The 13,787-nt window shown below is 41.3% G+C and overlaps 1 protein-coding gene across 1 annotated transcript; it reads left to right on the plus strand.

Moving 5' to 3' along the window:
- Window positions 1–63: 63 nt before the first annotated feature.
- LOC135548761 (histone deacetylase complex subunit SAP30L) lies at window positions 64–13,523 on the plus strand. Its single transcript, XM_064978662.1, has 4 exons — window positions 64–726; window positions 2,440–2,562; window positions 2,838–2,936; window positions 13,081–13,523. The coding sequence occupies exons 1-4, from the start codon at window positions 541–543 to the stop codon at window positions 13,207–13,209; spliced, it is 537 nt and encodes a 178-aa protein (XP_064834734.1). The 5' UTR covers window positions 64–540; the 3' UTR covers window positions 13,210–13,523.
- Window positions 13,524–13,787: the final 264 nt, after the last annotated feature.

Here is a 13,787-nt window from a genome sequence, read left to right on the forward strand (position 1 = left end):
AATACAAACATACTAATCCCGCCTCTATTAGAAAATGACCAATAGTGATTCAGTAAGAAAACTTCCGCTGCAGTAGCAGGACGTGTTCATTGTACAAGCTATTCTGAAAGAATTACCGCGGCTGTTGAGGTGAAGTCTATGAAATACGTGATGTCTTCAAAATTGTTTAATCAGTGAAAGACGATTGAAGTGTTCCGATTTCGTGTGATATGTGAACCGTTTAGAGCTATATGTATGAATGATAGAAAATTAACGGTTGCGTTATATCAGTTTAGGAATTTCGTTCGCTAGCAATAGCTACTTAGCTAGCAAGCCACCTTGAGGTCCTGTCTCTTTCTTGACATTCTAGCCTGTATTGTGGTATGGGTTCCTAGCTTGACGACGAAACTCAGTACAGCGTCCTTTCATTACCTTTTCGCATTGGTTTAATATAAAATCAGTTGTTACGACGATAACGATTGTCTGTAGAAGAAAGTGGCCATTCAAGGACGACAGAACGTTATCAGTGGCTTTTACAAGAAGATCCCCAAACCAACTATCATGAACGGGTTCAGCACAGAAGAAGACAGTCACGATGGACCTCCGGCTCCGCCGTTTTACGGCCAGACTTGTTGTTTGATTGAGGACGGTGAGCGCTGCGGACGATCAGCTGGAAACGCTTCCTTCAGCAAGCGGATCCAGAAAAGCATATCGCAGAAAAAACTAAAGCTGGACATCGACAAAAGTGTAAGTGTGTAATTCTAACTAGTTGTTCCAACTATGAGACGAGGTAGCCAGCTAGCCCCGTAGACAGTCCCACTGACAGTTTGCTAGGCAATAATGTGCTAATCGCGCACGCTTGCAGCTTGTTGGCAACCACACTTATCTATTTGCTATTGTTTTACAAGTGTCCTGCGCCATAATCACGGAACATTTCATTTCTATGATTGCTTATGGCTTCATTTGGATTAGTTTGTGGAACATCAAACAAGGAGGACCTCCAATCCTTGGCTGTTTCATCGAGAAGGTCCACCAACATTACGCGTTTACTACATCCCGCGCCCACTGCCATTTATGCTGCTAACTGGCCAAGCGACCGGCAGTGTCCTTCGCCTCCTCTCCGCAGATTTTAATGTTTAGCGAGTTTCGGGTTGGCTCACAAACTAGCTACTTCCCTCGCTGTAACATTAATAGAACTTCTGTAAAACAGTGCTTGGTTAGGCGGTGGCGAAGAACACTGTCTACGGGGGTGTCCTAGCTAAGCAAGCAGCCTTCTTCTTCGGTGGGGGTTTCCAACGTTGGTGCATTACCGCCACAGGACTGTTCTGGTGTGTCAGAGACGGCGCTTAACAACCCAATGGCAGTGGGCGCGGCATGTTTAGAACCGCAGTCTGCGGATAGACAATTTGGGTTCACCCTGCATAGCTAGTGGTGCACGAGTCGAAAAGAGTCGACTCTTGCTGGCCCCCCAAAACACAGTGCACACATACTCACAACCTCACTATACTGTTGCGGAGACTTACTAGGAAGACATTTGCGTCCTAGAGGACTGACATGAACATGATGCTGCCTATAAAAGGCCTACTTTTGAATATAGGAACTATAATAGTTCAGTGATATTTCTGATTTGGTAATTATTATCCAAGCATGTGCGTTATTCCAGAGGATGATTCACACGATTGTTTTTTCCAAACTGCCCCCTGTAAAAAAAAAAAAATTTTTTTTTTTACTCTTATGACTGGAGCCTATAGGTTTGTAATTGAAGGTGTGAAGATATTTCAACATTTATAGACCATTAATAGGCTGGCTAACAACTTCAGGCCCCTCACTCCCTTGAAAGACTGAGCGCCTCAATTTTTCAGAAGCTGTACCAGGACTCTGTATTGCAGGCATATCAGGCTGAGCTACTGGAGGATGTGGGGAATTGGACTCGGACACCCTAGACCCAAATGCGTGGGAGGAGGTCTGTATGATTACAGACCAAAATCTCTGTGCCTCAGGCTAGGCGCCTGAACCAGGCCAAAACTGTAGGGAAGCAGAGTCCCATAAAGCTATCTGGCACTCCTGAGTCCACAAAGCTTTGGATATACCTAATTTGTTTGTTTTCTGCGATTTGGTTCACACAACCGGGCCACTGCCTGCTCTGCCTTCCCATCTTACAGGAGCGAGCAACTTAGTAGATATTCCCCTTCTCCTCCCCGTCCTCTAAATGAATTTGAAGCAATTTAGAAAATGACATCAATAAGGGATCATAGCTTTCACCTTTTTTTATACCCTGATGAAGACAGCTTGGCTGTCGAAATGTTGGTAATTACATTTTTGCATATGGGCGGCTCTCTTTTATTTTCAAGTATTCTACTCCGCTAGCCAGCACCTCGCCTAAATAGGTGTGCGTTTCTTTTTCTTCTAAATTTTATGTAATGGGAAATGTTTTGTACACTCTTATTCCTCTTATTTTAGGTCCGACACCTCTACATATGCGACTTCCACAAAAACTTCATCCAGAGTGTCCGTAACAAACGGAAGAGGAAGACGAGTGACGACGGAGGGGAGTCTCCTGATCATGATGTGGAGGTGCCAGAGGTAAAAGCCGGGGAAACGAGCCCATTGTCCTCCCTTTAAATCATGTCTCTAATGTCACTGCTTCTCCTTGAAAAAGAAAAAACATCAAGTTGAATAGATATGAAAAAGAACATAAGACGACTGTTGATGAAAAGGCCCAATAGCATGACAGTTCTATGCATTCTTTTGTGTGAAAACATAATTGATAGAGAGCAGTAAAATGTGCTTAATGATATTCAACGCTTAATGGATGGCACACCACTCTGTCCTCACAATGTGTGTCTCTGTGATGTTAGGTGGATCTGTTCCAGCTTCAGGTGAACACTCTGAGACGCTACAAGAGACACTACAAGCTCCAGACCAGACCTGGCTTGAACAAGGCCCAACTGGCTGAGGTAGGCCAATATTTACACTCAAGTCATTTAGCGTTCAATCTTATCCAGAGCGACTTAGTGTGTATTCAACTAAGATGGGTTTAGACAACCACATATCAGTCACTGCAAGCAAAACAAATGTTAGTGAAACAAGTGCCATTAAGAAATGCAGCAATTTTGAGGGGCTTCCTGGTTTCCATTGCTACCGCACTTATTTCTCTACTCCTTAATTGGCATATTTCTACAAGTGCAAGAAAGACAAGTATTTCTACACAGGGGTTGAAGTTCTCCTTTACTGCGATGGATTTTTGTTTTTGAGGTCAGTGTAGATCCGCAATAAACATCTCTGGGTATGATGTAGCCTACTATAGAAGCATGTCTGTTCTATGAAATATATTCCCAAATAAGTGTGTTCTCAAATATGTTATTTTCTGTTACGTTGTGTGCAACTTACATATATTCCTTTTAAGGCGCATTCAAGTTGCAGGAGCCACAAGGGGGGGGGGGGACTGCCTCTTCTCTATCCTTCCTCCTGACGCTGACTGCTCAAGCCATTAATTAACTATTAGATCGCCTTAAAAAGTCTATTTTAATACACTGAAAAAGTGTGGGCCAGAATAAGGCTCTCTCCTCACTATTGTTTCTGCACAATGAGAAATGACCATCTTCAGAGAAGATACTATAGTAGTGTGCGAATCAGGGAGCCAAATGAATGGCCCTTTCACATGTTCGATTCCTGACGTTCACTGAAAAGAGCAGTTCGTATAGTGGTTTTCTCTACAATCTCCAAAAAATGATTGTGATAGTCCATGAAATTTGTAGTATCTTCGCTGAAGATGGTAATTTCTCATTGCAGAAACAATATTTTTTTTTTTTTTTTTTTTTTTTAACCTTTATTTACAAGTCAGTTAAAAACAAATTCGTATTTACAATGACAGCCTACCAAAAGGCCTACGGGGATTAAAAATCAAATATCAATATAAGACAAAACCCGTGACGACTAGAGAGACGCCACAACACTACATAATGAGAGACCTAAGACAACAACATAGCAAGGCAGCAACACATGACAAAACAGCATGGTAGCAACACAACATAACAACATGGTAGCAATACAACATGGTAGCAGCACAACATAACAACATGGTAGCAACACAAAACATGGTACTAACATTATTGGGAACAGACAACAGAGGGCAAGAAGGTAGAGACAACAATACATCACGCAAAGCAGCCACAACTGTCAGTAAGTGTCCATGATTGAGTCTTTGAATGAAGAGATTGAGAGTGTTTGTTGCAGCTCGCTCCCGTCGCTAGCTGCAGCGAACTGAAAAGTGAGGAGGAGAGCCTTATTCTGGCCCACACTATTTTTCAGTGTATTAAAATATACTTTTTATGGCTATCTAATAGTTAGTGGCTAGAATGTCCTTTTTTTTTTTTTTTTTTTTTTAAGAGCTTCTTCTGCATAAAAATGATCCCGGTCCCCCTAAGCAAGGGAACTGGAGTTTGTCCAACTCTGTTAAACACATGTACAAAATGATCTTTTCTCTAAAAGTATGATGGTCATGACTTTCTTACATGAAAGGGGAGGTTAACTTGCCCCTAGACAATCTAATCTGAGATCAACTTAAGTTTGTCATGGGATTTTTAAATGTATTTTTAACCACAGGGCCTACAGCAGTAATATGTTTGTAGTATGTCATAGACCGCTAACAGTGTACACTGCAGTGGGGTATCTATTCCAGCGAAAGACAAGCACCAGGCACAATATTTTACTTTGATGAATGTATTCATATATTGTTGCCCTCTATGGAGTTTTCGCATTTTGTAATCTAGATGTACTTCATAATACTGGACTATTAAATACAATGGTCCGGCTATCCAAAACAAACTGCAACTTGCGAAACCAGTTTCGCCTGACATCTTGGCCGAAGGGGAGCTGGCTAGTAGAGTAGAAAGCCTAAGTGCCAGACCCACAGGCAGGAGAAACTACTCGCGTCCCTCTTGCAATCTCGTTCCTTGTCTAAATAAGCTTATTCCAACCTAATTATGGCTTGTACTGCTTCGTGTCAACATATCCAAATGACAAACGGTTCATTTGTTTATTGCCACAGTGATAGTAGGCAGGCTTTAAAAATCTTACATTACTGATTTTATACAGCAGTGCTGTCCTGATAGTTTAATATAAACGGGACAATTTCAACCATTTTACTGAGTTACAATTCATATAAGGAACTCAGTCAATTGAAATGAATTCACTAGGACCTAATCTATGGATTTCACATGACTGGGCAGGGGCACAGACATGGGAGGGCTTGGGAGCCAGGCCCAGCCAAATCGTTTTTCCCCACAAAAGGGCTTTATTACAAACACCAATGCTCGTCTGTTTCATCTGTTGTCCGGGTGGCTGGTCTCAGACGATACCGCCGTGGAGGTCCTGGGCTTGTGTGGTTACACGTGGTCTGCGGTTGTTAGGCCAGTTCGATGTATTGCCAAATTCTCGAATATGACGTTGGAGGTGGCTTATGATAGAGACATTAACGTTACCAGCGCTGGTGGACATTCCTACAGTCATCATGCCAATTGCACTCTCCCTCAACTTGAGACATCTGTGGCTTTTAGTGTCCCCAGCACAAGGTGCACCTGTGTAAGGATCATGTTGTTTAATCAGCTTCTTGATATGACACCTGTCAGGTGGCTGGATTATCTTGGCAAAGGAAAATGTTCACTAGCAAGGATGTAAACAGATTTGTGCACAAAATTGTAGAGAAATAAGCTTTTGAGGCATATGGAACATTCTGGAATCTTTTATTTCAGCTCATGAAAAATGGTGAGCAACACATGTAGCATTTATATTTTTGTTCATTAGGTAGTAGCCCATCTAAAGAACTTGGTAAACTGTCTCAGAAGGACTCTGCTCTAAAAGAGTAAACTTCTGTCTTGGGATTTCATTAGGGCAATTATCCAAAGTCATTCTCCTCTCCTAATAACTCCAGTATCCTCAAAGGGAGTGGCTCCTAATCCGTGACCGGATCTTTTATTTCTGAGACTTCGTATCCGTAAGTGTGTGTCGCAGTATCTTGCCGGGAATTTGGGACTTCATTCATTTTCTCATGTGAAAACCGGATTAGATACAGTGCATTCGGAAAGTATTCAGGCCCCTTGACTTTTTCCATATTTTGTTACCCTACAGCCTTATTCTAAAATGGATTAAATATTTTTTTCCCCCTCAATCTAAACACAATGTACCATAATGACAATTCAAATTCTTTTAGACATTTTAGTAAATTTATAAAATACAAAAATTACATTTACACAGGTATTCAGACCCTTTACTCAGTATTTGTTGAAGCACCTTTGGCAGCGATTCCAGTTTTGAGTCTTGGGTATGATGCTACAAGCTTGTCATACCTGTATTTGGGGAGTTTCTTCCATTCTTCTCTGCAGATCCTCTCAAGCTCTGTCAGGTTGGATGGTGAGCGTCGCTGCGCAGCTATTTTCAGGTCTCTCCAGAGATGTTCAAGTCCGGACTCTGGCTGGGTCACTCAAGGACATTCAGAGACTTGTCCTAAAGCCACTCCTGCGTTGTCTTGGCTGTGTGCTTAGGGTTGTTGTTCTGTTGGAAGGTGAACCTTTGTCCCAGTCTATGGTTCTGTGCGCTCTGGAGCAAGTTTTCATCAAGGATCTCTCTGTTTATCTTTCCCTCAATCCTGACTAGGCTCTCAGTCCTTGCCACTGAAAAACATCCCCACAGCATGAGGCTGCCAACCAACACTATGCTTCACTGTAGGGATGGTGCCAGGTTTCCTCCAGATGTGACTCTTGGCTTTCAGGCCAAAGAGTTCAATCTTGGTTTCATCAGACCAGAGACTCTTGTTTCTCATGGTCTGAGAGTCATTTAGGTGCCTTTTTGTAAACTCCAAGCAGGCTGTCATGTGCCTTTTTTTCCCTGAGCAATGGCTTCCGTCTGGCCACTATCATAAAGGCCTGATTGGTGGAGTGCTGCAGAGATGGTTGTCCTTCTGGAAGGTTCTCCCATCTCCACAGAAGAACTCTGGAGCTCTGTCAAAGTGACCATTGGGTTCTTGGTCACCTCCCTGAGCAAGGCCCTTCTCTCCCAATTGCTCAATTTGGCTGGGCGGCCAGCTATAGGAAGAGTCTTGGTGGTTCCAAACTTCTTCCTTTCTTAAAAACAATGGAGGCCACTGTGTTCTTGGCCCTTCCATGCTGCAGAAATGTTTTGGTACCCTTCCCCAGATCTGTGCCTCAACACAACCATGTCTCGGAGCTCTATAGACAATTCCTTCGGCCCCATGGCTTGGTTTCTGCTCTGACATGCACTGTCAACTGTGGGACCTTATATAGACAGGTGTTCTATTTTTTATTTTTAATAAAATTGCAACAATCTATACCTGTTTTCACTTTGTCATTATATGTATATTGTGTGTAGATTGAGGGTAATAAATTATTTTATCCATTGTAGAATAAGGCTGTAACGTAATAAAATGTGTAAAAGGGGAAACGGTCTGAATACTTTCGGAATGCACTGTACATACCGGTAGTTAAATTACAAAAATATGGTATTCGCAATGTCACTAAGCAAAAAAACAAACAACCACAACATCAATAGCCACTACAAGTGGAAATGTGATTTTTGTCCTGAGTTCAGTAGCATTTACTTGATTTTTGCAGACCCAGCATTAGCTAGCTAGTATATTAGCAATGCCAGTCAGCATATGCTGCTACATGATTATCAGCTCGCACTAGCCAGCTAGCATTAGCTAGCTAGCTCTAGTCCAATGGAAACCGATGCAACCCTGCTGGTTATGTGGCTAGCTAGATGACAAGTGGTGACAGGGGCCCCTATGAGATTCAAGGCTTTAATAAGTGTCATAGCACAGAAAAATACTTCATTGAGCTAGCTAAGTTAGCTAGCAAGATGGCTATGACAGTTACGAGTGTGCAATATATTAAATGTTTCCCCAGGCGGTAGAGGCCTAGACCACCATTAACCTCTCTGGGATATTCGGGGCGGTAGAGTCCCACCTCAACAACAGCCAGTGAAAGTGCAGGGCGCCAAATTCAAAACAACAGAAACCTCATAATTAAAATTCCTCAAGCAATTCCTCAAGTATTTTACACAATTTTTAAAGGTTAACTTCTCGTTAATCCAGCCACAGTGTCGAATTTCAAAAAGGCTTTACGGCGAAAACACCACAAACGATTATGTTAGGCCAGAGCCAAGTCACAGAAAAACACAGCCATTTTTCCAGCTAAGGAGAGGAGTCACAAAAAGCACAAATAGCGAGAGAATTATTAACTAACCTTTGATCTTCATCAGATGACACTCATAGGACCTCATGTTACACAATATGTGTATGTTTTGTTTGATAAAGTTCATATTTATATAAAATAAATCTGAGTTTACATTGGTGCGTTACGTTCAGTAGTTCCAAAACATCCGGTGATTTTGCAGAGAGCCACATCAATTTGCAGAAATTCTCAAGTGTTGATGAAAATTCAAGTGTTATGCATGGAACTTTAGATAAACTTCTCCTTAATGCAACCGCTATGTCAGATTTCAAAAAAGCTTTACCAAAAAAGCACACCACGCAATAATCTGAGTATATCTGAGCGCTCAGACAACAAAACAGCCAAACTGATATCCGCCATGTTGTGTAGTCAGCAGAAGTCAGAAATAGCATTATAAATATTCACTTACCTTTTGATCTTCATCAGAATGCACTCCCAGGAATCCCAGTTCCACAAATGTTTGATTTATTTGATAAAGTCCCTCATTTATGTCCAAATACCACCTCGATGTTTGCGTGTTTAGTACACAATCCAAAATCACGACGTGCCGGCAAGTCCATGCGAAAGTTCAGACAAAGTTATATTACAGTTCGTAGAAACATGTCAAACGAAGTATAGAATCAATCTTTAGGATGTTTTTATCATAAATGTTCAATAATGTTCCAACCAGAGAATTCCATTGTCTGTAGAAAAGCAATGGAACGCGAGTTAACTCTTACGTGAACGCACTTCACAAACTCATGGCACTCTGCCAGACACCTGGCTCAAACAGCCCTTATTCGCCCTCACTTCACAGTAGAAGCCTCAGACAAGGTTCTAAAGACTGTTGACATCTAGTGGAAGCCTTGGGAAGTGCAATATGACCAATATCCCACTATCTTCGATAAACTACAAACCTCAGATTTCCCACTTCCTGGTTGGATTTTTTTCTCAGGTTTTTGCCTGACATATGAGTTCTGTTATACTCAAACATCATTCAAACAGTTTTAGAAACAGTGTTTTCTATCCAAATCTATTAATAATATGCATATATTAGCAACTGGGTGTGAGTAGCAGGTAGTTTACTCTGGGCACCTTATTCATCCAAGCTACTCAATTAATGCCCCCCAGTCCCAAAGAAGTTAATGAGCCTGTCATGTCAATAAGCACATGTCAACAGGTCCAAACAATTATTGCTCTCTACGTGCTGCCCCCATTGAGTGGAACTGTCAGCCCTGAATGGAGCTGGGTGAGACTAGGGCTGTGGCAGTCACAATTTCGTCAGCCGGTGATTGTCAAGCAAATCAAATAACTGTCGGACTCATGATAATTGACATTAATGAACATAAACAAATTTAGCATCTCCTGGCTTCCACACAACTTACAAGCCACTGATGCAGACCTTTGGAACATCTACATTTTAAAAAGTCTAATAAATCCATGTAAAAAAGCCTACAACTTCACAATAAATCCATGTAATATAGCCTACGCCATCATAATCAATAAATCCATGTAATATAGCCTGCGCCATCATAATCAATAAATCCATGTAATGTAGCCTGCGCCATCACAATCAATAAATCCATGTAATATAGCCTGAGCCATCATAATCAATAAATCCATGTAATGTAGCCTGCGCCATCACAATCAATAAATCCATGTAATGTAGCCTGCGCCATCACAATCAATAAATCCATGTAATGTAGCCTGCGCCATCACAATCAATAAATCCATGTAATGTAGCCTGCGCCATCACAATCAATAAATCCATGTAATGTAGCCTGCGCCATCACAATCAATAAATCCATGTAATGTAGCCTGCGCCATCACAATCAATAAATCCATGTAATGTAGCCTGCGCCATCACAATCAATAAATCCATGTAATGTAGCCTGCGCCATCACAATCAATAAATCCATGTAATGTAGCCTGCGCCATCACAATCAATCCATGATTTATTTAAGACAGGTCTAAAGAATCATGACATGAAGAAAATGTAGTCTATTTCAGGAGAACAGAATAGCATACTGAGTTGTCTTGATCTGGCTATGCCAAATGGCTGTGGGCTACACTAGTTCATTTAGCAGACCCTATTTGCTTAGAATTCCCTGGCATTCTTTTATAGTATCAATAATACAATTAAACAAAGCTGAATAAAATATAATTTCTATTTTATACAAATTATTTGAGGGGTGTGTATTCTGTGTTGAGCGGTTAACAAAGAAATATGTACTCCGTCCTATATGCTGAGTTTAGTTAATGAAACTTTAGTTCTAAACTTTGGGCTAAATGTTTTGATTTTGAATACATTGTAAGGCTGCGTGATGCGACTCTAAATTATTTTTCAATCTCTCATTCACAATTTGACAAGCAATTGATAATGCCGCGAATCGAATTTCTCAGCGGAATCCCCTTTATGTGGCCGTAATGCACCCTAAAAAAATCCATGCCTTTTGCTACCAGTGGCCGTTGTGCCCTTCTCCCCGAGTGCTGCGTTGTGCCCTTCTCCCCGAGTGCTGCGTTGTGCCCTTCTCCCCGAGTGCTGCGACGTGACCTTCTCCCCGAGTGCTCCGAAGCACCTCTCCATCACATGATCGGGTCTTTCTCACAGGCTACAATTGAAGACCGATGCATCTGGAATGCAACTGTGAGCGTTATTATCCAATTCCGAGGTGCATATGGAAGATATTGGAAGAACTGTCCAAATGTACTTTTTGTCAGCCAACAAGATATGAGTAGGTCGAACCAACAGCAAAAGCACTAGTCTAAATAAATCTACTATCTCCCATAGTACAAAGGTTGACCTATTCTGTGCGAGAAATAAATATTCCAAACAAAGTCTGGGACAGTTGGGGGATGTGATAGATCCCAAATGAATACAACCACTAGCATCAAAAAACATTGTGGCTGACGCAACCGATCAGAATGTTTAGTTTTGAATGTTGATAAACTATTAGGCTATTTCTTCATATTATAAGCGCAGCAATGGGCACAGGACAGTAGGCTATAAGCACAAATGTTTCATTAGTGGGAAAACACCATTATCTAAAGTGCCCTATGTGATTTTGCAATGCTTTTATTATAAAGGTGCAATTTTTATGGTGAAAAATTATCTTGCCCAAACTAGAGACCCACACTCTGCGTGTGTATGCCAGTTAGGCTCTACACTTGTAAAGCAGAATGTGCTTCATTTTAAGAAGTTATTTGGCCACTCATAGCCTGGTTCCTCTCTAGGTTTCTTCCTAGGTTCTGGCCTTTCTAGGGAGTTTTTCCTAGCCACCGTGCTTCTACACCTGTATTGCATGCTGTTTGGGGTTTTAGGCTGGGTTTATGTACAGCACTTTGAGATATCAGATATATATATATTGAGATATAAGAAGGGCTTTATAAATACATTTGATACAAACCTTATCAAATGATATAGGCCTATGAGCTAGGCTACATGAGGTGTGTGACTAGGATCCGAAAGGTCCCCAAAAATAAAAAGGCATTGTTTCTTGCCTTACGCTGGGCATTATTCACAAGTGATAATATATCATTCACAAGTGATAATATATCATTCACAAGTGATAATATATCATTCACAAGTGATAATATATCATTCACAAGTGATAATATATCATTCACAAGTGATAATATATCATTCACAAGTGATAGGCTAATTATTGGTGAAATGTGTTTTGATTCAGAATGGACCATTATCATGCACCTGTCTCAACAGGGGTTGTGGGGAAAATACATGTCATCTATGCACTTAAATAGCAAATGGAGGACACTTTTCCCGTGGTTCACTATCATGCCGGTCAGGTAGCCTATACTCCTGTTGTAAAGACAAGCAATGTGCTTAATATTAGGAAAGTTGAGAAATAAATATAGTAGGCTTAGCCTATAGGATCCTCCTCTTTTTAATAGAGGCCATCACTGTTTTCTCGCGCAATTGCATAGCTTATAGAAATGTTGCGCAACATAAGCTCATGCGCTCTCAAAGTGTTTGATTAGATTTTTGATTAGACTTGTATTGATGTCAGAGTGATTAGAGGGAATATAGAGTGCTGACTACAAGGCAGTTTTTGGTAGGCTACTTATGACCATCAGCAGCATCAGAGCTTGGAGAAGCTGAATTATTGCGACTAAACGGTCACATGGAATTTGACTGCCTTCAAAACTCATGACCGCCGGTGTGACTACATAGATGATGTTTATTTTGCGTTTATTGTTTTAAATCAAATCATCTGTTTATACATGAATTTATACGTGGAGTTCTGATCCTTGACAGAATTGTGGTCATTGATTTGGTTGGGAGTTAAAAGGATGCTTTAAACTGCACGCAGAGACATAAAAATGGTATCCAGGAGTTCATCTGTCTCTGGGGAAGTAGATCAAGGGCTTCCTTGCCAAAATCTCAAAGTATCCCTTTAACCAGACCGATGATCACACTTGGTCTATGTTGGTCTTGCTTCCAGGGGCGCAACTTTGTTTTAGAAGTGGAAGTTTTAATTTTATTTATCCTGTAGAATAAACGCTCCCAACAGCCTACCCGACCGCTTGGAGGCATCCGCATGGTCCTAAAGCACACCTGTGCCTTTTTTTTTTTGTATTACATTCCAATGAAAGAACTGGGGGGACAAACATTTAAATTCAGAATGTGGGGGGGGCATGTCCCCAGTGAAAGTTGTGCCCCTGACTATGCCACTAATCCTCACAACAATGTTTTTATTAAAATTGGGGAGAAAACAACTGGATGTTCAATCAATAGACTGATTAAACTGACCTCTACCTTTCTATTGTCTTGCATACCACTTTGGATACAATGTAGTTCTTCTCTGTGATAACTAAATGATTTTGGCCTCAATGCAATGTTATTTGTTTTCAGACGGTCAGTCGCCACTTCCGGAATATCCCAGTGAACGAGAAGGAGACTCTCACATACTTCATTTATATGGTGAAGAGCAGCAAAAGCCGACTGGACCAGAAATCAGAGGGCAGCAAACAGCTGGAATAAAGGCCACCGATAAGTCTTGGACATGAACATGTGTGTTTGATGAGGTGTTTCCGCCAGGCAGCCTAATCTGATTTCAGACCGTTGTCAAGACTCTCCGCGGGTGATGTAATTCTGTAATGTGAATATGCCGATATGTACAAAACAGGACGAGTATGAGTATCAGCAACACGATAGAATGCAATGTCTGAGAACTGCCTTAAAGATTTGTTTGTATTTGTTTGTATTTTGCATGGACTGTTAACAACTTGAAGAAAGGCTTGTGTCCAACCAGAGAGTGTGCAAACTTAATATTGCAATAAACTGGTCATGGAGCATTTTGTGAATGAAAAGATGGTGGATAAGGTTTTGGGAAGCGTTGCACATTTTCTGGTGTCCAACTAGAATTAAGCAATAAGGCCCGAGGGGGTGTGGTCTATGGCCAATATACCACGGCTAAGGGCTGTTCTTATGCATGACCCATCGCGGAGTGACTGGACACAGCCCTTAGCCGTGGTATATTGGCCATATCACACAAACCCCAGAGGTGCCTTATTGCTATTATAAACTGGTTATCAACGTAATTAGAGCAGTATACCACA

Source organism: Oncorhynchus masou, chromosome 11 (assembly GCF_036934945.1).
Source record: "Oncorhynchus masou masou isolate Uvic2021 chromosome 11, UVic_Omas_1.1, whole genome shotgun sequence".
NCBI lineage: Eukaryota > Metazoa > Chordata > Actinopteri > Salmoniformes > Salmonidae > Oncorhynchus > Oncorhynchus masou.